This window comes from Peromyscus californicus, unplaced genomic scaffold (assembly GCF_007827085.1).
Source record: "Peromyscus californicus insignis strain IS unplaced genomic scaffold, ASM782708v3 Scaffold_2__1_contigs__length_46816999, whole genome shotgun sequence".
In the NCBI taxonomy this organism is placed as follows: Eukaryota; Metazoa; Chordata; class Mammalia; order Rodentia; family Cricetidae; genus Peromyscus; species Peromyscus californicus.
In genome coordinates, this window is record NW_026294540.1 from 4,523,790 (window position 1) to 4,549,482 (window position 25,693).

General features: G+C 54.2%; 2 protein-coding genes across 3 annotated transcripts in view; one reads left to right on the top strand and one right to left on the bottom strand.

Annotated features, from left to right (window-relative positions):
• Window positions 1–2,279, top strand: part of Ube3b (ubiquitin protein ligase E3B) — a 48,082-nt gene extending 45,803 nt beyond the window's left edge. For both annotated transcript variants that reach the window (XM_052755073.1, XM_052755074.1), the window contains one exon: window positions 447–2,279. In XM_052755073.1, the coding sequence (XP_052611033.1) occupies window positions 447–638 (192 nt within the window). In that variant the 3' untranslated portion in view covers window positions 639–2,279. The remainder of the gene's footprint in view (window positions 1–446) is intronic.
• A 10,893-nt stretch (window positions 2,280–13,172) lies between these two features.
• On the bottom strand, window positions 13,173–25,578 carry Mmab (metabolism of cobalamin associated B). The gene is made up of 9 exons (XM_052755081.1): window positions 25,325–25,578; window positions 24,033–24,094; window positions 21,359–21,452; window positions 19,288–19,345; window positions 18,314–18,386; window positions 17,969–18,066; window positions 17,678–17,742; window positions 16,172–16,231; window positions 13,173–14,958 (listed from the first exon to the last, which is right to left on the bottom strand). Exons 1-9 carry the CDS (start codon window positions 25,438–25,440, stop codon window positions 14,853–14,855), a joined length of 732 nt encoding a protein of 243 aa, XP_052611041.1. The 5' UTR covers window positions 25,441–25,578; the 3' UTR covers window positions 13,173–14,852.
• Window positions 25,579–25,693: the final 115 nt, after the last annotated feature.

Genomic DNA, 25,693 nt, shown 5'->3' on the forward strand with positions numbered 1-25,693 from the left:
GGGTCAGAGAGGGTGACACTCGGGATAAGGGCAAATGCAGGTCTGCTCCCCAGCTGCTCCCCCTGCTGGCCACGCTCACCCTGGCAGGCCGCTTAGATCTGCCTGCCTGTTTAAGCCTGCTGGTCTCAGGGTGCCCCTGCCTCAGCACCTCTCTTCAGGCTGCACTCCCTTTGGTCAGACACTAGATGGTCCTCCACCTCCAGACTTCGGGAAGAGTTGAGCCCAGTGCTTGTCAGCCATGGGCCACAGTCCTTGCCGTCTTAGTTAACTGATAAGTGTCCTTTAGCCAGGAGGCCCCTCGTCTGGGGTGACCTAGCACAGGACTTGCGTGTGAGTGCCCAGAGCAGCAGTGTTCCCCCTCAGCCGCTCAGGCCACTGTCCCGCTGGACTTCACCTGTGTGCACTGCATAGGCACTTCTGACCCCAGCTGTGGTGTGTGCTTGCAGGACACTGGGGACACCCTGGGCAGTGTCCTCAGGGGCTTCTTCACCATCCGCAAGCGGGAGCCAGGCGGGCGTCTGCCCACCTCTTCCACTTGCTTCAACCTGCTCAAGCTGCCCAACTACAGCAAGAAAAGCGTCCTCCGAGAGAAACTGCGCTACGCCATCAGCATGAACACAGGCTTTGAGCTCTCCTAGCCCAGCCCAGCACAGTCTCACCCACCTGCCCTCCAGAGCACCCAGACTCCAGAGCCCTTCAGCTCCTGGAGGCACCCTGCTCCCAGGAGTGTGGCAGCTTACTTGAGTCCTCAGACCCTCTCAATAGCCATGAGATGCCCAAGCTTGGGGATGCAGCACAGCGCACTCAATGTGTTGGGGAGTGTTGTTGAAAATAAGCCCCTGGTCATTACCCCTCACCCTCCCATCCCACCCCGTGCTCCCTCTTCCTGCCTTCTGGGGCCTGAAACCTGGGCCTAGCGATTGCAGAGGAGCTCCTGGTAGTTCTGTGAGGCTTTCTTCCTTTGCCCTCTGAGTACACCAAGCCTGTGCCTGTGAGCTCCTCCTTCCGTTCTGAAAACTCAGGTAAGGCCTCGCCAAGCCTCTATGCACGGCAGAGTCCCTGCCTCTACCCTGTTCACAGCAGCCTCTTCCTAGACAGTCAAACCCAGCTCCTGCCGGGGAGGCTGCTGAGCAGTTTAGGGTCTCTCCTACAGGGGGGCAGGTGTTCCACACCACAGCCCTCCCTCCCAAGTCCTCAGCAGGCCACGCTGTCAGGGAACCCTTGCTGTCAGCCCCGGGCCTGTTCCATGGTGTCCTAGCTTGGGAGAGAAACCCTCACCCTGGAGAGCAGCCCCGTTCCTGGAGTACCCAGAACCTACGGCTGTGTGTCTGCCCTCCTCGTTAGCTTACGGAGATACTCGAGAGCCTGCACTGCCCAGTCATCTGGGCAGTGCTTTATTCCAGGACTGCAAAGCCCGTCCCCTGCACAGGAGTCCTATTGCACTGAACGGCCCAGGAGGCTGAGGGTATATCCCACACACCTCACACCACCTCTGTTGACTCGGCTCTCTCTGCTTTGTGTCGGACTTCATTCTGTCTTCCCACCCTCTGTGCGCCTGGGCCCTCCTTTCCCTTTACCGTAAGAACTTCCTCCAGTTCAGGATGTGGAGGCAGAGGCTCTGGCTTAGTGATCTGGTCACCGCTCTGTGTCTCTTGTCTCATCATGTTCTTGCATCCCTCCACCCTGGTGGAGGCCAGGAGTCCTGGTCCCTCCTCCACTCTGTGGAACCAGCTTAGGACCATAGCACTAAAGCAGGGAACTGCCTTCTTCCATCGGGAACCTGCACACTGGGAAAGTGGGCACACCCTGTCCCACTTCAGCAAGAAGCTGTGGCCGGGGGCCTGGGGAAGGTCCGCAGGCTTCTGGAGAGCGGTGCAAGCTTCACTTGGACGGAAGGATGGCAAGGTCCTTGGAAGATGTCTGCAACCATCTACGTGTGCTCAGCTTCCCACAGACTCCTGGGCCCTGTGCACAGCCTGTGCGAATAACGTGAAGCCTGAGAATTACAGCGGGGACGTGGATGGGGAGAGCGGCTTGTGAACACCAGTGTCAACTTGACCCGCTTGGTTTTTGACCTAGGGTTGTCTGTAGTTCGCTCCAAGCCTGCTTGCCCGCAGGTACAACATCACACTATCCAAGCACCAAGTCTGGGTCACAGCCGGTTTTCACTGGCGCCCATTGGCTCTTGGTGGCTTCCGAAAAGGAGTGGGTATTGTCTTTGTAGGTAACTTGTGGACTCAAGACATGTCAGGGCTTTAATAAATTTGTACTTGAGCATATGGTGGCTGTTGTGGTTTGTACTCAGCCCTGTGCCTGGATGGCTCAGGTCACCATCCCACACACCCACAGTACCAAAAAGACAGTGTTTTGACAGACATCCTGGCTTCAGAGCTGAGTTAGGAGAGCGGGGCAGTTGTCACATGTGCCCAGTTTTGTTTTGGGAAGTGACATTTCAGGGACGCATCCCTAGAGCCAGTCTCCCTCTGCCCCCTTCCTACAGGCAGTGTACCAGGATTGCAAGCATAGCTTTGAAGTTCCTGATTTACATGGTACCTACAAATGCCAGCTTGTTTGATGGGGAGGAACCAGATAACTCAGACATGTCTCTTGCTTGGGACATCTCTGGGACCCCAGTGTCCCCACTAACAGAAAAATACTGCAAAGCCCCGAAGACACACCACCTGCCTGCAATGTGATATACACGCACCTAAAACCAAAGCCCGGCCCTGGAGTAGTGTTTGGAACTGAAGTCGGTGTGAACGGCTGACTGATTTATCAGGGAAGCAAGCAGGATCGTTTGCTGTGCTGACGGGACCTGTGCGTGCTCACGAACGTTTAGGTGAGGTCTGCAACACCCTGGCCTCCACTGTGCTGACAGTCGTCCTTCAGCTGTACGGCTAGGAGTGGAGATCAGGCAGACACTGGGTTCCCCCTATGTTTGGTTCGTGTCTGAATCCAGTGCACCCGAGTTTGGGGGTGTACTATGTAGCCTGGGCTGCTTGAGTGCTGGGATCACAGGTTCAGGTCACCATACCTCACTGGAACCTTAAATTGCTCAGACTGGCTGCGGGGCTATGGAAAGAGGTCCATTGCGTGGGCTGTGGGGTCAGGCTCCTGACTGAGTCCTGTGAGCCCAGTTCCATACCCATTTCTGTCGGGGAGACTTTAGAGTTTGAATCCTATGTACTGATAATCGGTGTGGTGATAGCATGAGCTGTCCGGGGACTGGGCCTGGCTCAGGATTAGCTTCTAGACGGCAGTCTACTTCCTGCTTCTCCAGGCAGAGCCGTCGCACACCCCAATAACCCCAGAACCTGGGAGCCTGAGACAGGAAGATTTAAAGGTTCAAGGCCAGCCTGGGATAAACAGCAGAAGTTGGACTCAAGTCACACAAAAAAATAACCCAAGAAGCCAGGACTACCCACAGGCCCGATGAGGCACTCTGACCACGCTTCCAGAGTGGCTTCTGTCCCTCACAGAGCGGACAGTGGCTAAAGGTCACCAGCCATTTCTTTACGCAGTTTACAGAGACTGGTGACTCCTCCGTGTGGCTAGTGCCTCCACGAGAAATGCTTCAGCCAGCCAGGATCTGGCCCGAGGTGTGTTCACACACCTGAGGTGTTCGCACGCCTGTGCATCTCCAGGAACTGGGCTACGCCTCCCACACCAGTGTTGGACCAATGTTGGAGAGGCTGCATCAGGACCTAGGATAGGCAGGCCAGCAGTCCCCCAGCCCTTGGCACACGGGCCCTAATGAAATAATTTCCTCATTGTGGTCATGACAGCCAACGCTGATGACAAGCATATGTGTAACAGATGGAGTAGTTCGGGAGCCTGGACTGAGGAAGTAACCATCCATCCAGGGCCGAGAGCATCCTGCCACAGGGCTCATGTCCCAACTCTGCTGCCCACCAACTGGGAGCTCAGGCCAAGTTCCCTTGCTTCTTGGAGCTGCAGTTTCTGGTTTCCCCTCCAGGACGGCAGAGAAGGGGCCTGAGAGACCCTGATCTGCACCATCTGTGGGCAGCCTGCGACTCCTGGTGGCTGTCTCAGGGCGAGAGTCGACATTCTCTCTGGAGTTCCTTTGTTCTTTGAACTCCTGGGTAGGAGCATTCATGAATCTCTGCAGACATCACAGAGATTTGCTCCTGGGCCAAACACAATGCCAGTGCCCCCGGGCCAGAGCCCTGGCCGCACTTGCCAGACAGCTCTCCTGGCTTGGGCACTGTGGCTGCCTGCCTTCCTGCTTCCTCGGACCCTGGTGGTGGGGTGACGGGAGGAATGTCAGAGCGCAGGTGGTTTGAAGCAGGGACAGGGCTAGGGCTCAAGCAAGTAGACTACAATGCTGAACCTGGCCTCAGACATACTCAGCTCATCCAGCTGAGCCCTGGGCAATGTCGGACTCCGCACTCCCGCCTCCATGATAATACCCGTGGATCATCTTGCAGACAGACGGCTGGAGTTACTGACGGAGTGGGCAAGGTCGATCGGCAACCACTAGCCATGGGTCACCTTGCTCTGGTCACCTTGCTCTAGCCTCACTCTCCTCATCTGAGAAAATGGGACAATAAGTCAGACTTTTCAAAGTCTTTGCCTCAGCCAGTTACACTGTGGTTCATACCGGTAGCCCCAGGACTTGGAAGCCTGAGGCAGAAGGATTGCCACAAGTTCAAGAATAGCCAGGGATACAGAGTGAGACTCTTGTTTTTAAAAGTAAGAAAGAAAGAAAGAGAAAAAAGGCCGGGCAGCGGTGGCACACTCCTTTAATTCCAGCATTTGGGAGGCAGAGGCAGGCGGATCTCTGAGTTCGAGGCCAGCCTGGGCTACAGAGTGAGATCCAGGACAGGCACCAAAACTACATAGAGAAACCCTGTCTGGAAAAAAACAACACCTCCTCCCCGAAAAAAAGCCAGGTGTGGTAGCACACATCTTTAATCCCAACACTCAAGGCAGAGGCAGGCAGATCTCTGTGAGTTCAAAGCCAGCCTGGTCTCTGCATCCATGGGACAAATCATGCCTGGGTTCAGTGAAAAGGCTCAGGAAGGAAGTGTTCGTATGTCCACCCGAGACAGAGTTTTCACCATGGAGGTGGAAAGGGAGGCCCTGTGGCGGAGAAGACCCAACGTGCAGGTGAGGCATGGTGAGATGAAGCACCATCGGCCCAAGGACGCGTGTGAGCACCACACACCATGTGGTGACGGCCAACGACACATGTGAGCGCCACGCACCATGTGGTGATGGCCAAGGACGAGTGTGAGCGCCATGCGCCATGTGGTGACTGCCAAGGCTGTCAGTCCTGCCCTGCCCACTCTCTGTTGAGCCTTTGCCAAGAGGACTGCTGTAAATCCACTCAGGGATCTCAGGAACTGGGGTGTAGTTCCTACTCATCCTACCCATGTTTGGGGAGGTGAATTGGCTTGCGTGAGATCACAACTCAAAAACACCCCAACTGAGAATCAGCCCTGGGCAGTGACTTCGTTGCCCTGGGCAGGGGCTGTGCTGTGTGGGGAGCCAGGGCTCAGGGCTCAGGCTACCTTCCAAACTGGGAGTTTGAAGCCAGTGGGGACAAGGCCAGGCTCGGGAGAGGTCCCCGGGGAGGCAGGGGAGCAAAGCTGAGCCACGGGCAAACGTGTTGCTGCTTTGCCCACTAGATATCTGCCATCCCTAGGCACCAGCCAGGCATCTGCATCCATGGTCCTCTGCTCGTAGGGGCTCCTGGGAAGTCCACAACCTGCTCCTACACAGGACACTGTCCAGGGGAGGGGGTGTCCTCTGTATGTACTGTGGGGGCTTCCTTGTACAGTCTGCTGGATGGTTTTGTCACTGGCCCAGATGGTGCCAGATGGGCTGAGCAGCTGGCAGGTATTCCAGCTGAGAGCTGGCCCAGGAAGCCAGACGGGCATTCACTCACCTAACAAATAGGTCCAGAGAACTCTGTGCCTCAGGCTGGGGTGGGTGTTGTTACAGCCACAAGCAATGTGGGCACCATCCCTACTCCAAGGAGCTGTAACTAATCCAAAGAAAGGAATGTGGCATTGCATACCGTGGTCACTCCACCCAGTGTCACCTATTCTGATGCCCACTTAACAGCTGGGAAAACTGAGGTTCGGAAACCGTCACCCTAGTATGCCAGGTCCGAACATCCCAAAGCCCTCACCAGGGTGGAGTGGGCAGAAAGATGGGAGAGGCCTCTAGGCAAAGCTGAAGGGCTGCTCTGTCCTTTGCAGTTTTTTCTTTAACCCCATCACCTTGCAAAGGCTGCTGGAAGCGGACACGGTCACACCCGTGTTGAGAGTTCCGAAAGTGAGAACCCCGAGCTCTGGCTTCCCAAGTCCTGCAGACTCAGAGGAAGTGGCAGGCCGCAGAGCAGCAGCTGGCCCCCGGGTCCCAGCCGAAGGGGAGCACCAGACTTGAGAGGAGGGTGTCACTTCCAAGCAGCTGCCAACTGCCCACCTGACCCTCCAGTAAATTAAACGAGCCACGCATCACTTTCTGGTGGGGATACCTTCTCAGAAACCTGCTCTCGGCTATTTTATCGCCGTTTGAACATCACAGAGTGCACTCATAAAGCTATGATGTCAGCGGTCTGCCAATGTCATAAATGTGACTCTTCACTGATCGAAACATCATTGTGCACTGTGAACAGCATAGCTGTGCGGCCTTGGGTCATTGGCTCCTCCCTCCAAGGGGAAAAAAAAGTCTATTTATAATAATCATAGAATTAGTCCTGTTGCTGGGGGATGGTGGTGCATGCCTTTGATCCCAGCACTTGGGAGGCAGAGGCAGGTGGATCTCTGTGAGTTTGAAGCCAGCTTGGTCTACAGAGCGAGATCCAGGACAGGCACCAAAACTACAGAGAGAAACCCTCTCTCAAAAAAAAAAAAAAAAAAAAATTAGTCCTATTTCCTGATATTATCCAATCTGGAGTACCTCCCCAACTCACCTGGTGTGGGAGCCCGTTCTCGGGTCCTCGTGGCTTTACCCAGCAGGTCCGCATAGAGGATGATTAGACCATGGGCCTGAGTGCAGGTGTCTGGGATGGTCTGCACTTGGCTGTGCTGGGGGAGGAGGTCTTTTGCTCCACCCCTTGGCGTCTCTATAAATACCCTGGGGCAGAGACAGTCGGGGCCGTTGGAATAGGTTCCAGGCTCTCTCGAGGCTATCCTTTATTTTCTATCTGTTTATCTCTGCAAGATTCTCTGCAATAAATCCTTCTATCTAATATTTCCTGCTGCTCGCACTCAAGAAAACTCTGGGGAACTGTGGGGGTGGTGGGTAAACGCCCCACAACCTGGCTTGATCCCAAAGCCCCTGCTCCTCCATGGCATGCCTGTCCCCCAGCAGCCAGGTTTCCTTCATGACCTTTGGCCGCAGGATTTTGCAACCTGTAAGTCCCCAAACGTCCCTGGGCCAAAATGTTTGCCCCACCTAAATGCAGCCATCTTCCAGGAGAGGAGCTGGCACTGGTTCCTCACCCCGCTGGGCGCAGCACAATGGGGACCTGGGAGACAAAGTGGCCGAAGGGAAGATTCTAGAACTTGCACCCTGAGGAGCCGGTGGTGGTGCGGGATGGGATGGGACGGCAAAGGCTGGAGGGGGTGGAGCTGTCACACCGTCTCTCACTGCCTTTAATCTTGAATTTGCATGCTTTAATATGAAATCTAATTGCAGATGCTGAATTATGGTGGGGAGCTCGTCAGAGCTGACTAATTAATTAGTCAGATTTATAAGCACTTGACTCTTAGAGATCTATGGCCCTGATTTGTCACCTCAAAGCTCTTGGAAATTTTTCCTCTGCTAGTTAGCTCTCATGGGGTGTCGAGAATCATGTGGAGGGGCTGCTTTGGAGGGGCAGTCTGATCCCCAAAGGCAGTCTGGAGACCACACCTCCTTATGAAATCTCCCTTCCTTTGAGATCAGTGAGGTTTTACCCTAGGAATGCAGACGTAACAAAAGCGTGTCTCTTATTCTGTACCTTTATGAGGCCATGGCAGACATTACTAATAGATTACCAAATTCCTTTCTATAGAAACCGGCCTCCGGGCTCAGTCTTCTTCCTTATGACTGGCAATCCACTGAACTGGCTTCTCTTTCCCTTCCTGGGGTCAGCCCCTCTCCGCTCGCAGCAGAACAGAGAAGGGAACTGGGTTTGCTCCGGAAGGCTGGCACTGAGGCATGTTAGCCTCTCATCTCTCCACCTGTCAGTGTGCCCCTTTGTCCAGAGGGGCTTAAGTTGACCATTCAGGATGTAAAGGCATGAGATAATAAATATGAAAGTTCTTTGTGTACTCTCGAGGTCTGGGCAAATATAAGATGCTGTCACAGGTCGAGGAGAGAGATGGCAGTGTCCTCAGCTTCTGGCTGAGATGGTGGTGGAGACTGATGGTGAGGGAGACTTGTCCAGTGAGGCATCTCAGGGGGGATGGGAACACGTTTTTTCCCTCCTGGATCACTCTAGAGTACAAGCCAGGTCTGCATTCACAAGCTGGACTCCAGCCAGTCAGCTGTCTACGGCAGGAATGGCACAGCACACATCCCCCAGGCTGCATGCTTGTGGTGGTTTGAAGAAGAACGGCCCCCATAGGCTCATAGATTTGAATGATTGGTCACCAGGGAGTGGAACTGTTGGAAAGGATTAAGAGGCACGGCCTGGTTGGAGGACGTAGGCTTTGAAGTCTCTCTCGGCCTGTGGATCAGGATGTATGTCCCAGCAACTTCTCCAGCACCACGACGTCCTCCATGCTGCCATGTTCCCAGTATGGTGACAACGGACTAAACCTCTGAACTGTAAGCAAGTCTTAATTCAGTGCTTTCCTTTGTAAGAATTGCCACGGTCCTGGTGTCTCCTCACAGCGATAGAACACGAGGACAGTATCAGAAGGTACCCATGGGGAGTGGGGAGGCTCTAGGGGTTATCATCCTCCAGGGACTACCGTGACTCCAGCTGTCCCAAGGGAGGAAGGCAGGCAGGGGGATACATCTTCCCCCTTCTTTCAGTCTTTCTATTTATTTGTCTTTGGCCAGAGTCTCATGTAGCCCAGGCTAGCCTCAGACTTGACATGTAGCCAAGATGATCTTGTCCTTGAACTCCACCTCCCAAGTACTGAGATCAGCAGCATGCACCACCACACACGTTTATTCCATGTCGGGGACCAAACCCAGGGCTCCGTGCATGCTAGATAGGCATTCGACCAACAGAGCCACATGCCAGACCCGGCTTTCACTTTCTTCCCATTCTCCCTTGGGGTTTTTACACAGTGAGCCCTCCTCAAGTCTAACCTGAATCCACTGCAGAAAAGTTAGGAAATCCAGACTTAAAGAAGGAAGTAAGTGTTAACCCATGATACCCTCATGTAGAGGCAAGAATGCGGACTGTTCGCTACACAGCATTTTGGAACAGGTCCCCATACCCACTTACTACAGAAGTCATGACATTTCTTACAGTCGCTCATTGTTAAATAGTGCGCTCACTCGTGGAATCATCTAGCTTTCTCGTCCTGCACACGAGTGTCCAGTTTTTCATGGTAATGAGCAACATCGCTGAACAAGACCCTCTGGGCTCTGCTGAGACACATTTCCCTCTGAGATGTTTGGAGGGGGGACTTGCAGGCCCAGGACGTGCACTCTCAGGACTCTCGTGAGAGTTGTCAAACTGTCCCCCTGAAACTCATGCCCACCTTCACTCCCCCACGCTGGGGAGGCATGCTTTTCTCCCGCTGGTATTGCCAGGTGGAAAGCCACAGGCTCAAAACTCTCCAGCCGCTGGGACACTGCAGCTGAGTCCCAAAGGCCACGGAAATAAAGTTCTCTCTCGCATCTTCCCCCAGCTTAAAGCACCCTGACAGAGACCGTGGCCAGTCCGTGCATCTGGCCACCTGGCATGGCCACCACAGCTGCTCGCTGCCTCCCTGCCCACATGCATGCCTGGATGTGTCTGCTCAAGGCCTGCAGCTCACACCTCGTGGCAGGACAGCGAGCTTGAGTTATAGCGGACCTGATTTCCCTGTACAGCTCCCACGGAGTTAACAGATGTACGCACGTCTGAAGCAGTCAGGCGGCAAGAGGCTTTGGGGCCGATCCTTCCCGTTCTGACAGTGTGTAATTGAGGTGAGGCCATAAATTTTATAAACAAGAATAAACGCCCCTTTAGCAACATATGTCTGCTCGACCCTTCCAAGGTGATCATAAATAAAGGCACCTACTAGCTGGGGAGGGACGTGGGCATTACAGATGGCCAGTGGGGAGGACCAGAGGGCCTGTGACCTGAGATCAGCCACGGGGAGTCGCTTCTAGGGCGCTGGTAGATGGAGAGGTCACCTTGCACCCAGGATCTGGAGTTACCAGGTTGGTTTTGTGCCATCTATTGGGTTGGTTCTCCGGGGGCCTTTGTGACACTTTGAACTGGCACCTATTTCTCATTTTCCTTGGAATGGCTACCTCTGGCCGGGGCAACCGGGATCCTCTGGGGGCTTTTCAATCCTTTCCTCCTCTCCTAGAGAAGCAGCCTACCCCACTTAATTACCAGCCATGCCCTAGTAGCTAACTTCCCAAGGAGACCACCCTGGGGAACCCGACAGGCTCTGCTGCCACCACAGCAAGACAGGTAGTGTGGTCCCTGTGCAGAGGTAAGCAGGCTAGAGGAAGAGCCAGGCTCAAGTCCCAGAGTGGCCTCTGACTGCGAGAAGCCAGCCATGGTGCCATTTCCCAGCACCCCAGCTTCTGTGTTGGTGACACAAGGATGCTTAATGGCAGCTTGCTGGGGCTGCTGTGGGCAAGGTGCTTTCAGGGTTAGTTACGGTGTGAAGGGTTTATTCACATTTATCTTGTTTGACTGTGTGTATGTTTATACACACACATGTATTACGCATGCATGGAAGTCCAAAGACAACTTGTAGGAGCCTGTCCCCTCCTTCCACCATGTGGACTCCAGGTGTCAAACTCAGGACATCCGCTCTGTGGCAAGTGCCCTGGCCTGCCGAGACATCTCACCAGCCCACAGTGTGAGGAGTGGCCTGCGTGTGGCGACGCCTACCTGGAATCACAGAACTCAGGAAACGAAGGCAGGAGGATCTTAGATTTGAGGTCAGTTGGCTCTGTCAGTTGGCAAACGCCTGTCTCGAAGCCTGGCTCCACACCTGGAGCTCAGGACGGCTTTGAAGAGGACAAAGCTGCTCAGCCATGACAGCTACACTGACCAGGCCCGTGGAGTCCGCCTCGAACCTCAGGAAGCTGCTGTTATTGTTATAATGCTGAAGAGCGCCAGGCGCAGTGGTACACCCCCACTTATCTCAGCACTCTAGAGGAGGAAGGAGCCCTCAGGTAGATCACAAGTTCCAGGCCAGCCTGGGCCACACAGTCGCTAAATGAATTGTTCAAGGTGACACAGCTAAGGTGTGGCAGAGCTGGAATTTGATTCAAGTACCAGTAGCCATTTGCCAGGGCCTTGTTAAACGTGCCCTAAGTAAGCTCTCCCAGTGACCACAGAGCATGAAGACTGTCATCATTTTACCAGTGAGAGGCAAGTATGAAGATGACCAACAGGTCCCAAGTGCAGAAGCTAGAAGTGACAGGCCTGTTCTCAGGGTCGAGGAGGCCAGCATGGAGCTATGTCTGCCAATCATTCACTGTCCTTCCAGGTCCTGCAGAGATCCACGTCTTCCAGAAGCCTCTCTAGCTCCAGGCATTCCTTCTCACCTTCAAGGTTGGGGTTACGTGAACCCCTAAGTGGCTGCTGGAGGGAGTTGTCCCATGGATCTGCACTTAGCTCTTGAAGAGGGTGTTGTTATTTTTGCTTGTTTTTTTCAGACAGGGTCTTGCTATGTTGCCTAGGCCGGTCTTAAACTCAGGTTGTTCAGCCAATCCACCTGCCTCAGCCTTGACAGCAGGCATATGCCATAGTGCCCAGCTTGCATGGCAGTCTTACCTTGGGGTCACATGGACTTCCAGGAGGCATGCGAACGTGGTGACCAACCCCGGAAGAACACGTGCACCACACTAAGGGGAGCATGTGTGCGGCTTCCCCCGGGATTCCAAAGGTGACAAATGATGGCTTTAGGAGTTCTGATTCCATAAATGACTGAGACCCCTCCCCAGAGCTCCCAGACCCCTGGTCTGCTCATCCTCTGCCCTGCCTGGACAAAGCTCCGTCTTCCAGGAGGGACTCAGAGATCAGCTCTAGGTCCTGACAGCAAAAGCCACACCCTCTACAAGGACCCCCAAAGGCAAATTTATTCCTCTCGGTGATCAAGACAGGACCAGCTTGGGCACAGCACCGCCAGCAGGATCCCCGAACCCCATCTGGGGAGAGAAATGAGCCACAAATCCTTCCAGGCATTGATTTATGTAGTATTCATGCGGAATTTATTATACAAAGAATTTTATTCAATTAAACTTGAAATGCGTCTGGATTCTTAAAGGTTCAGCCGTGATCACTGGGACGGAGGACTCATAAAACTGGATGGGCTGTCGGGAGGTGCTGGGGAGGAGGTAAGGGTGACATTGCAGTTGACAGGGGACTCGGAACTGGGGACGTTCATCATTGGGATGTGCTACAAGTTCAGGCTCTGGAAATTACTCAGTGAAAAATGCACATTAACAATAGCCATGAAACATCAGTTAAGGGAAACTCGGCTGAGAAATGCGACAGCAGATCTATTAGTGACTGACATTGCTTGCCACAGCCCAGGCTGTGGTTAAAATGACTGTGGGGGCTGGTAAGCTTGGGGGTGGGGGGTCATGAGACCACAGCCTAGGCCAGTTCTGAGCCTCAGTTTCCTTTCCTGCAGAAGTGTGAACTCCCGCTCCAGTGCTGGAGGTCCCGTGTGAACACGTGGCTGGGCCCTTCTGTAGCACTGGCCGGCACCGCTGCTGAGGACTCACCTCTGGAAACGACGGTGAATACTGTTCTGATGAGCCTGTCCTGAACTACGGGGCATCTTCCTGGGTGTGAGTTATGGGGTGGCAGAAACTGGGCAATATCCTAGAATCCACTGAACTGTCCATTTTTTTTTTTTTTTTTTTTTTTTGGTTTTTCGAGACAGGGTTTCTCTGTGTAGCTTTGCGCCTTTCCTGGAACTCGCTTTGGAGACCAGGCTGGCCTCAAACTCACAGAGATCCGCCTGGCTCTGCCTCCCGAGTGCTGGGATTAAAGGCGTGCGCCACCACCGCCCGGCCTGAACTGTCCATTTTAAAAAGCACTTTATGGGAGGTGGGACTGTATTTCAATAAAACTGCTATTTACAAAAATTAAAAAAGACAGGGAGTCTTCCTGCAATATTTTCAGGGGCTGAATTATGCAAAGAGGGAGAGAGAGAGATCGATGATAAATGGGTACAATTTAAAGAAACAGTTCTGCAGCTGTGTTAGCGTGCAGCGGGGATTGCCCCGTGAGGATTGTGGGTGGTGTGCACAAGGCTGGGCAATGCCTGGAGCCTGAACGCTGCGATCTACCCTGAGAGCCACCCCAAACCCTGGCGGGGGGCGGGGGACGGGGGGTGTGGAAAGCAGTCAGGGCATAGGCTTGGGTGTAGGTTGCTATTTTCTTGAGTTCATCCTGTCTTTTTTAGGAGGACCTGTGGCTGTAGGCAGGGTGGAGGGGCTGCTGCAAGCTCTCGGAACATGGCTTCCCCGGCCAGGCCCGGAACAGCATGATGCTTAAGCACCGTGAACCTGTGCTCCTGTTTCCGGTCTTCCACACAGCACCAACTCCGTATCCAATCGGTGCCTCACTCTGGTGGCTGCAGTGGCACTGGACAGGGCTGCCTCCTGGGGGGTACTCCTCCCTCCTGGGGGGTACTCCTCCCTCCTGGGCATCTACCCTTTAAAGGATTCAGAAGATACAGACGTAGCTGCCCGGCTGACATGTCAGCAGGAAGGTGGGGAGGGGACGCAGCTGAAACCAAATGCTTGCTGACTGAGCAACAGGGAAGCCATAGAGGGGCCAGTCCGCCCACACCTGGCATGGAGGGTGCACCTAGCAGGTGCAGTGAAGAGATCCCTGAGCCGAGTCCTCAGGTGTCCCGGACCTGCGCTTCCTCAGTCACTACCCACCACGAGGCATGGGAGCCTTAGGTTCTCCGCCTCCAGCCTTTCACGAATATCCCTCTTCCCAAGGACACAGCTGCCACTGGTGATGTCATTTCACAGTGAGAAGCAGCAGCGGTGACAGGTGGAATAAAACACAGCCGTGGTGTGGATCGCAGGAGCATAAACCAGTCAAGGGCGACACCAGAGGGCTCAGTGTTGGCCTCAAGACCTCATTTCCACCACTGCCGCGGTGGGGAGGGCTGCCCACCTCCTGCCCTGCTGGAGAGGATTTGCCACGTGCACCCCTGCGGACCTGCAGCTGTCATTCCCTACACGGTGGCAGTGATGGGCGGCTCAGAGGTGACTAAACTCCTCAAGCCTGCCTGCCTTCCCCTCTATAAATGTGACATTTAAAGCCCCGTCGGCACAGGTAAATCACAATTACATTTCCAGGGGCATCTGGTACATTCCAAATCCTTGAACAGCCTGACGAGTTGGAAGCAGCATCTTTCTGTCTTACACACACACACACACACACACACACACACACACAGCCCGAGTGCAAGGTTCAAACCCTCCCCACGTTCACTCCCAATGCCGAGGGGCCCCTCCTCTTTGTAGCCTTCAGTCTACTTTTCCGCCCTGCAGTACGGAACTCAGTCCCATGTGTTCGAGCACAGCCTGGGGAAGGCAGCAGAGTCTCAGAGGTCCCGGGGGGAAGGCAGGGGTGTGAGGTGACAGTCTGAACCTCGGGTCTGCTTCCAGTCTGTCAACACGACTGTTCTAGTTTACCGTGGCCTCTCAAGGGGCCTGTGAAGGAAGGTCCCTCAGCATTTCTTCGTGTCTCCCACGTCACGCTTCTTGTATATTTTTTCTTGGCTGCCCTCCTTCATGGCTGCATATCTAGCCACGGTGAAGAGGTAATCGCTGAGTCTGAGGGCAGGAAGAACAGGAAGACGTGAGAGATCAAGGCTAGCTGGCTCAGGCCTAGCTCGTCTTCGAGAAGGAAGGGTGAATCTCGCACCCCAGGAGCACCATGTGGGAAGAGTGGGTAGTACACCCTCTTGTCATGATGGATGGCGGGGCTGGAGCACTCTGGAGTCTCCTGTGGGCACAGGCTATTGCCTACCCTGACCGCAGGCTACTTGAGGTCCACATGGGGCTGTCTCACCTCCTGGAGGCTTACAGCAAGCTTTTGTCACGCTCTCCTCACGCCCTCCTGCTCCCTCCTACCCGGGCCCAGCTCCACCGACCTCCCTTCCATCCTGTGCACTCACTACTCTAACTCCTGGGCCACAGCTGGCTACCAAGAGGACGAGCCTGCCCACGCACTGCCCTTCTGAGCCTTGTGTTCCTAGGGCAGCGATATGCTGCTTTCCTGATGACTCCAGGAACCTGCAGGGAGGGGATGACCTGCCCTGCCCTGCCCTGCTCAACACTACAGGTCCAGAGGGGCTCCTCAGGGTTGCTGCTTCTGAGTTAGAAAGGAGCTGTCTCTCACTTGGTCTGGTGACATCCCACAGGAGTAAGGAGCCTGTGGAGAGGGATCCAAGCCTGTCTACATCCTGGGGGCGGGGGTAACAGGACATCCCATAGCCAGGCGTTATGAGGTCACTTTCTGCAGAGCTAGGCATCTCCTGGGGTGCAGTGCCCCCTCTCCCTAAGCCCTCCGCTGGCTCCCAGGCTGCAGGAGAAACCAGAGGTATAGCTGTGGCGCAGAGGCTGACCACAGGGCAGGGTACTGCTGTTAGCCTGGCTCACAGCACTGGGGCCTGAGCTTGGCATGACTGTGGGCCACCTGGGACGTCTCAGGAAGAGACGCTGCCTGGACAGGCTTCCCGATGGACACCATCAAGGCCCTGGGCATCAGCTCCATGAACAGACCCTGAGACCACTTGCTCCTTTCATTTGGGTTTGCTCCTGCTGGCCCTTACAGACATTTCCTAACCAGAGCCTTACCTCCCAGAGCGGGGCAGGGCTGCCCTGCAAACAGCACACTCCTAAACATACATGCGGAGGGAGGGAGGGAGGGAGGGAGGGAGGGAGGGAGGGAGGGAGGGGCGTGCGGGCTTAGCCCTGGGTGCTCTTAGGGCCCACCGACATGCCTGGTGGATCGCAGACGCCCCACCACCCTCCACTCAAGCACCTGTTTAAGAACTTTCCCACATTTGCATCCGTTTCTCCCGTTTGGACAAGAGGCGCCACACTGTAAGGAGAGGACGGACACACAGTCAGGTACACAGTCAGCTCAGCACACGGGAGCCTGGGACACCTATCACCACGCGACCTCACCACCCAACCTCACCACCCAAACTAATCCCGACAACTGCGAACAAAAACTCACCACTGCCTCAGTGGACCCCCCTATCTTGGACATACACGACATGGCCTGGCCAGTGAAGGAAGAGGCAGAGCAGGTAAGTTGAGGGTAGGCGGCCAACAGCCCAGCCTGGTGGCCTTTGTGCCAGCAAGCGTGGTCTGGGCTTCTGTGTGGGCAGGGCTGTCAGCCTCTAGACTTCAAAGAGGGGTTTATCTGGTCCTTAATCCCCAAAGAGCTACTGGGTCTAAGTTGTAATTAGTTTGTTTGTTTTTTCAGTTTGAGACAAGGTTTCTCTGTATAGTCCTGACTGTCCTGGATCTAGACCAGGCTGGCCTTGAACTCACAGAGATCCACCTGGCTCTGCCTCCTGAGTGCTGAGATTAAAGGCGGGCACCACCACCTCCAGGCCTAAATTGTAATTCTAAATGCCAGTCTGTGTGCAACAGTGTGCCTATTGGACACCATGGTGTGGTTACACCCCACCCCGACCCCCTGCTGGTACTCTCCCGAGGCAGCCTGGGGGGTTGGGCCCTATCCAAGGTGATATACTTGGCCAGTGGCCCAGAAGTCTCAGCCTAGGTGGGCCTGTAGGTACCCCCCACTCAGCATGGTTTCTTCACCTAGGTATCCATCCACCCTGAGAGCATCCTGGCAGGTCACTGCTGGGGCTGGGGCCTGTCGGCCGCCCTGAGGATGCACCACCAGCTCAGTCTCGTGCTGACCTGTGGGCTGCTCCACTGCTCACTGCTATGAGCCCCGCTGATAGGAGAGTGACTTTGTACCAATGACTCCTTGTCTTTTGAGGCCCAAGCTTTTTCTGTTACCCAGGATACATCTGGGAATCTCTGGGTCTAAGAGCCTTCTGTAAAGGACAAAACTCTTGGGCTGTGGGGGGCTGTGGAGCGTGACCCCAGCCACAGAATTTAACTAAGCTGCTCCTGACTCCTGGGGCACTGTAAGGAATCCCTTGACTGTGAACACTCTGAGTCTGGAGATGAGGCAAGGGCAGTAGATGGCTAGACTGTGGACAGCTTCTACCTGGGTCCTCCCTAACCACAGGGCCCTACGGTCCTTTCTGCCCACTTCTAGCAGGGTCCTTTCATGTCACTATCCCCTGCCCCCATCCCAGAAAGCCTGGAATGTGTCACTGGCTTCTTGTGAATCTCACGAAGGAAAACTCTGCTTGGCCTTTGAGCAGTATGCGGTCACCTGTCACAGCCCCCTCTGCGAGATGGGACTCAGGACACGACACGATGAAGACACCTAGAGAAGGGCCGGGGGGGGGGGCACAGATAATGACGAGGCTCCTGCATCGGCCCCTGGGACCCTTACCGTCGCTCAGCTCGGCGGCACACGGCCCGGCAGAAGTGCAGGGCTGAGCTGCTCTTGCCTCCAGACTGAAAGAGAAAGTGAGCACTGGCCAGCGTTGCTCCACACTGGGCAGTCTTCTGCCTCCCAGAGCACTACCAGACACACCCCGGGCCTGCCCTCAAGTCAGCAGGGGCTGGGTGCTGGGGGCGGCTTCGTTGTGGTAAAAGCCAAAGTCGGGACTAACGGCAAGCCCATGTGTTTCTGTCACTACACCCACCCTGGCCACCCCAGGTTGAGCCCCCCAATACTTACGGGCAGAATGAAAGCCGTGAGCGGGGGGAGCTGGCTGGAGTACTTGTCAATCCACTGTTCCAGCTCCGTGATGGTCCCTTCCTCAAAGGCTGTGTGCTCTGAGGAGTCAAGCGACAGGAAGGCCACTCCTGTAAGCAGCCACTAGTCCACCCGGGAGACACCACACCCCTCTGCGTGGGCATCTTGCCAATAGTTCCCATCAGCCTGAGGCTAACTTCTTTCCCAAGGCAGAGAACGTGTTGTCTGCCCTACCAGGGAGTCCTGGGACCTGGACTCCCAGTGGGCTGCACTCCGGGGCGGCCCCCACCCCAAGGCCCCAGAACCCCGAGCAGGGCTGGGAATTACTTAGGTGAGCCTCCCTGGCTGAGGAGCGCGGAGTGGCCAGGGCGGAGCCGACGTCCTGCAGCGTGCACTGGATCTGGGGAGCAAGAGGAGAGAAGCAAGGGCACTTGTGGCAGGCTGGGTGGAAGTGTGCAATTGCCCTGCACTACTGCATGTGCAGAGTGCCACCGAGCATGCACACAGCTCTGAGGAGCTAACGGATCTTCTGAATTCACATCCAAAGGCAAACTGTCCCAAATGAGCACCATGAGGCCTCCTGAGAGGAGGAGTCTGGGGAGCCAGGGGTTTGCTAAGTACTGGCCAAGAGGCTTCCACACACCTGCACCAGGCGGCCTTCTTTCTCTACACTGGCAGCTCTGGACCAAGAGACCGAATGTGCCAGTGCCACCTAAACGGTGAAGGACAGGACGTGGAGGGCAGTGGTCAGCGGGACCGAAGACTCAGGAAGGACTCCTGCCTGCTCCTGGGAGCCAAGCAGACTACAGTGATCTTGGAAGACTGCAGCACCCCACAGGCGGTCTAGAGCCACGCACTGCTGCCCCGGCTGGCAGGTCCCTGTGGGAACTCAGCAGCAACACCAACAGGCACAGCTCCGCCTGGCTGAGACCTCCAGCTGGCTCCCGAGCGCACGGCTCTTCAGCACGGGCTGTGGTCACTGGCACCCGGTTGTTCTTTGTCAAGAGGCCGTCCTGCGCCATGCAGGAGATTGACACCAGCAGTTCCCCCCGCCAGATGTGACAAGCACAGATATCCTTCAATACTGCTGAGCACTCCCTGGAAAGCAGAGCCACCCTTGACACACCGCCCCTCACCTCACGGAGGATTATGTGTCCTGATTTCAGAAATGAGGACAGAGCGGCTCTCAGGAGTAATTAGTTACTGTGACGCAAAGAGGCAGCGGGCAGAGGTTGAAGCCGGCGACACCCCAGGCCACAGGGACAAAAAGCCCCAAAGGGTGCTACAACGATGTTACTTACTTTCTGAAGCTCTTCCGCAAATGTGTGGCCTTTTTCTGTGATCAACTCCATGGCAAACCTAGGAGGAGAAGGGAAAATTAGCCCCTAACAGAATGCTGTGGGGCCGGAAGATAACATGACTGATGACAACGGCCATGGCAGAGTCTTTCTTGTTGGCAAAGAGAAAACCACGGGGACAGGGGTACTGGCTTCCTAAAGTGCTTTCATTATATTCCTTATCCTCAGCCGGCTGATCTGGCCCTGTTGATACAGTAGGGAGCAGGTGACCTGGGGTCTGTCTGGCAGGAGACAGAGACGTGTGCTGTGCACCACAGCGCCAACGTTAAGAATGAGGGGAGCATGACCTGTACTTGACATGGTGAAGAGGAAGAAGGTGGGGCTTTGAAGGATGAATAGGAGTTCCTTGGTAAAGCAGGATAGAGGAGGAAACAACTTCCCAGACATAGTTGTAAACGCTACATGCCCCTCTTGTACCCACGAGGCCTGGAAGGGAACAGATGGCGGCACACTGGAAGGATTCCTGGCGGACAGAATCTCAAAGGGACAATTCTCAGAGATGTGAGCACAGACACAAGAGCTGATGGCTGATGGGAAACAGTGGCAAGAGCAGAAGGCTGGGGAGGCAAGGCAGGGGACACCGGTGCACGCTAAACTCAGAGGGCCACCAGCAGGATTCGCACGGCAGGGGAAGCTCTGCCAGGGCCATGCTCAGCTGGCAGACAGTTTGTCCATGCTCCCAGGGTGTCCCCCACACACTTCCTCTCTCCCAGCGCCCACAGCTGCCTCCCATCACTGGACCCTTGTGGAAGCTAGAAGACACAGGACATCAGGGGTAGGACTGGCAGGTCCTCTGGTCAAGTGCCCAGGCAGAGAGGCCAAGAGGACAGGTAAAGGACCAGCAGGGTGAACAGCAAAGAACCATCTTCCAATCAGAACAGAGCACATGCACGCACAGGCATGCATACCCACATGCACACAAGTGGTCCAATGCTAACGTCTGTCTCCCTCTGAGTGACAAGGAAAGGCTGTGCTGGCTGGGACACATCCTTGTCATCACTGTCCATACACTTCTGGCACCCGGCAGCCATGAGCCTAGAAGTTACCGGGGCAATGATCAATGATAAGGATAACTGTAAACAGTACTAGTGCTTGTGTTAAGTACAGTCCTGGGGTAGATGCAGATTTATTGAAGTAATTCATAAGAACAGAGGGAAAGTACTACCATGACCATTTCACAGAACAGTAAACTGAGGTTCAGAACAAGGGTGTCTGGTTTGATCTGAGATCACATACCTAGCAAGCGGGGATACAGGATTTGAACACAGGTCTTCCTGATTCCTACTCATCTAGGACCACAGGGCCAGGCAGGGTCTTGAGGAGCAGCACTTAGGCCTGTCAGCGTTCACACCCTCAGTGTGGCTGGGCACAGCCACCCACGTGGTTATCCTCATGCATTTGGTCTTTTCCACCCCACAGTGTCAGGATGTGACTGGTTCTGACCAGTGCAACAGGAAGGAGGGGTCACACAGGAAGCTTCTGGAGCTGGCACGAGCCTCACCAGGACCTGCACCACCCCAGACAGGTGTCTCATCAGCCTGGGTTCCACGAAGGCCACACTTGGCAGAGGTACATCGAGCATGCAATGTCTCGAAGTGAGGGTGGGAAATAATCCTTCAGTGGGGTAAGAACCAGGCTTGGGAGCGGATGGTAATCACCGAGCAAGCCTTTGAACCTTTGGCACACTTTAAAATCCACATTCACGAGGAGGCCACATCCGAGGTACTGCAGATCACCTGGGCTCACCTCTTTCCCTCACTGCCTGTCTCCTGATGGCTCACATGTGCTCAGAGTGACAGAGCCAGGGAGGGTGAGAAGGTCACTCCCTGTGGTGACCAAGGGACAGGCCTACAGCCTGCAGCCCCATGGAGCTGACCAGCCTGGGCTAACAGCTGGCACAGACCCATCCAGGCAATCTTCAAGACCCTCGAGCACTCGGGAGAACGTCACAGGGATGACTGTCACGGATGCCCCAGGCTGGCTTCACATCAAGGCCCATTCCTGCCCCTCTTACCCAATAGCCGAACTTAATTCATCTGTGGTTCCCACGGCCTCAAAGACTCGGTCATCTTTAGGTCTCCGTTCTCCTGTGAAGGTGCTGGAAAACCCTGGTGACGATATTTAGCACATTAAGATTTGGGGGTTGTCTGGTGAGAGGGGCAGGAGCTGGAGGGATGGTTCAGTGGTTAAGAGCACTTGCTGCTCTTGCAGAGGACCCAGATTCGGTTCTCTGTGCAGCCCTGGTTGTCCTGGAACTCGCTCTGTAGACCAGGCTAGTCTTGAACTCACAGAGATCCACCTGCCTCTGCCTCCTGAGTGTTGGGATTAAAGGCGAGTGCCACCACCGCCTGGCCAAAAAAATGATTGTAAAAACCAGATTTTTTTCCTGGTACACTTTAAATGTCTATTTTATTTCAAGCATATAGGTGTTTATTTGCATATATGTCTATGTGCCATGTGCATGAAGTGTCCTTTTGGTCACTACCACCCTGCTTCCCCGGCATGCTTTTAGTTTAGACTGGGGGCCACAAATGAAGCCTCCTGTTTAAGAAGTAAAGCACCTGGGTATCACCCTCTCTCTCAGTCCATCATGTCTGGACCTCAGCCTAGGTCACAGCTCCTGCCTGGCTTTGGTGCGGCTAGCCACTCAGACAGTCCACTGCATTGTTGTTAAGCACAAATGACTCCACAGAGCACCACAGAGATCCATCTCGTAGCTGTGATAAACCAACCTCAACAAATCAAAAGAACCGTGCCTGAGCAAAAGTCACATAAAGACGACCAGGCATCAGCTCTCCTGGCTAATGAGAATGGCCAGTGCATCTTGTCTGTCACAGTCCCAGCACCTCCCTGTCTCTTCCACCTTCTAAGAAAAATCATTAAGTCCCTTCAATTACAGAAGTAGCCCTGCTTCCCAACCACATAAGATCCATAACAAGGCTCCACCCCTTCCTTGGCTCCGCCCTTCCTTGACTCCGCCCCTGTGCCAGCATAAGCTTTGCCTTATGAAAAGTCCTGTCCAGCAGCTACTGCGGAATTCCACTGCTGGGCCTTAGTGAGCCAAGGCTCATCTATGACGGGCTGGAGGTTGTCCCTGGAACTTTCTGGTGGAAAGCACCGACACCACCATCTACCATCTGTCATCCCTGCACATGGTTTCTTTTCTATCGTTACGATAACAAATGTGTGACAAAACATTTCCGATTCTGGCTTTTTGTTTACCTATAGCTCAGTGCAGTTAAGCACATCCTACGTATTTGTATACTTTGGTATGAAGGATATTCCCCAAGCACAACTGCTAATGATTTGCTTGGTCCTACATTACAGAACATGGCAACATAGTGGTCTATTTCCCTGTCATATTACACCTGGTATTGATTTCAATATTGAAGCAATAAATTGCTTGTTATGAAAAAAATAATAGAAGGAAAGTATGAACTTTTGTGTATCTCTCTCTCCCACAGTCTCTCTCCCGGCCACCAGTCAAAGATAAACTATTTCAGGGCTGGTGAGATGGCTCAGCTGGTACAGGGGCTTGCTGCCAGGCCTGATGACCCGAGTTTAATCCCCGGGAACCACATGGTGGGAAGAAAGAACCAACCTCTGAAAGTTGTTCTCTGACCTCAAATTCACTGTGATATAGGTACATGAGCACATACAACACAGACACACTAAAGACAATAAATAAATTATAATAAAAAACCCCAAAACCCAAAGAGGTACTTAAACCACCCCCCCCCACATACACACACACATTTTTTTTTCTGTTCTTTAGAGACAGGGTCTCACCATGTAGCCCAGGCTGGCCTAGAACTTGCTATTAGCCCAGGCATACCACGTACACACGTATACACACACACACACACATATATACTATACACACATAATTTTTTTTCTTTTCGTTAGAGACAAGGTCTCACTATGTAGCCCAGGCTGACCTAGGCTTACAGTGATCCTCCGGGCTCTGCCTCTGCCTCATGAGTACCAACATGCCTACCATTACACATTTCTAATCCAAATGGACTAAAAGTTCTTTCAAAAAGTTTTCAAATTTATTTTAAAGGTGTGTGCGGGTGTACATGAGTGCAGGTGCCCACAGAGGTCAGAGGCAATGGATCTTTCTAGAGCTGAAGTTATAGGAAGGTGTGAGCCACCCAATGTGGGTGCTGGGAACCAAATCTGAGCCTTCTGGAGGAGTAGTCCAGGCTCTTAAGCACTGAGCCATCTCTCCCACCCCGACTCAGGGTTCTTAGGTTATGCCATACTGTTTTTATTTATTTATCTTGTTTTGCAGTTCTGGGGTTGAACCTAGGGCCTCCAGAATACTAGCCAAGCACTACGATCACTGAGCTACACTTCCAATCCCACAACTTGCCTTTCCTTGAGTTCAAGACAGAGTTTCATTATGTAGCCTAGGCTGGCCTGGGGCTTGATATGTCACCCTAGCTGGTCTTGAACTCGTGACTCTCCGACCTCAGCCTCCTGAGTGCTGGGATGACAAGTGTGCACTATTCCCAGCTTTTTTACAACTTCTTTTGGACACTGAATAATAGTTTGTGCCTTTTTCATGTCACTTCACATGTGTGATGTATCTTCAGATCTGCCCATGGGCTAGAACGAGGCCAGAAGAACTTTAAAATGACGCCTGCGATGTGTCTCCTCGCGTTCCTCACCGGTCCTCACCCTACCTTTGTCTCCCGTCCTGGTGTAAATCTTGGGGAGCCGGCGTGCCTTCGAGGATGACTGTCCCCTAATGAGAAACAGACATCGGGACACGCTAAGTGGGAACGGCTTACAGAGTTCACCCCGGTGAGTGCAGCCCAGCTTGCCGCCTGCGACCTTCGTGGTGGCATTTATCCCCGCTTCTGGATGGCAATCTCTTGTCAGCCATTTCCCTCACTGTCCCTTCTAGACAAAGTCCCAGGTGGGCAAGCTGAGCTTCGTGTGCACATCTCTCCCCGTACGACAGCTGCTGAGGTGCTTGACACACACTTGCTGGAGGAACTAACCGATCACTCCATATAGCCCTAGCTCCACAGTGGACTAAAGCCACTAGCTTCTGGAATCACCCTTCAGCTTCTCCCACACCCCCAAAGTCAGCCAGTAACTTATTACACTCACTTCTCTGTTGAGGAAACTGTAGTCCACAAACGTTCGCCTCCCTAGGTCTCCAGAAAGAGGCAGGGCTGGGATTCAGGCCTGACCTGGACCACGACCCTCCACAAACTCTTGCCCATAGTCTACCCTAACTCCGACCCTCTATCACAAAGTTCGGACTTCTTGGGGGGAAAGAAAACTGGGCCACTTACATTTTCTAAGGTCTCAAGTGTCACGCAAAAATGAAAACACTGTCAAAATGGAATTTGAAAAACCGGTATTTTCACTTTTTTAATTTGTTTTTGATTTTTTTGTTGAGGCCTGCAATTGGATTCTGGCCTTTGGACGTGACAGACAAACATTCTGCCACTGGGCCACATCTCCAGTCCTTGCTCTCCCCGCTAAAGAGACTGCCCTTTCCAAAGAGCAGTGCATAACTTAAGCATGCAGCTTACAATTAAAATGTGACCTCACAAGGCTATTCAAAAGTCAGAGGACTGGACAGGAAACGCTGATTATGTAAGTTCGTGGCAGTCTGCAGGTTCTAAGGTCCTGGGAGTCCACGGGTACAAGTTTCAAAGTGCTACCACGGCTTCCTTAGATGATGCCTCGTGTCCTCTAATTCTAATCCCAACAAACCGCTTTGGAGACCGGACAAAATCCCGAGTAGAGGGCCCTGCCGGCCCACACGGACATGCCCTGCCCTGTCTGACTACAGCCGGACCGAGTTAGAACTTGTGCCAAGAAATCCTGGCCATGCTACCCAGTGACGTCAGACCACAGAGCGCGTCATCGGGGTAACGTACCCCACGGAGCCAATACAATTATTTCCCCCTCCTCCCGCCCCCCAGGGTTGGAATTACCCTCCGAGCCTGACACTCACCCGTCCCCGTCGTCCTCGTCCTGAGGACCGCGGCTCTGAAAACGGAGACACCGCAGCCTGCAGGCGCCAAGGTGCCCGCGCAGGCCAAAACGGCCCCCAAAGACCCACACAGCCATGCGCGGGACAACGAGTCCAGGGCTGACCCGGCCGGGCACCCGTCCAGGCCCGGGGATGACTCCGCCCCGCAGCTGGCCGCGCCACCTCTCAATCGCCGTTTCTCATTGGCCTGCGGCACTCGCACCAGGGCGGGGCACTCCCCGGGACTTGTTTCCCATTGGGTTACGAGAAGAGTAAGGCGGGGAAAAAATCTCCGGCTCGTTTGAAATTCCCATTGGTCCGCGTCCGACCCAATCCGTAAAGGGCTCCTCA

Coding starts and splice junctions, on each gene's coding strand:
- Mmab (XM_052755081.1), bottom strand. CDS start 25,440: ATGGCTGTGTGGGTCTTTGGGGGCCGTTTTGGCCTGCGCGGGCACCTT. Junction 18,387..19,287: donor TTGCGGAAGAGCTTCAGAAA/GTAAGTAACATC, acceptor CTTGCTCCCCAG/ATCCAGTGCACGCTGCAGGA. Junction 16,232..17,677: donor TGCCGCCGAGCTGAGCGACG/GTAAGGGTCCCA, acceptor CTCTCCTTACAG/TGTGGCGCCTCTTGTCCAAA.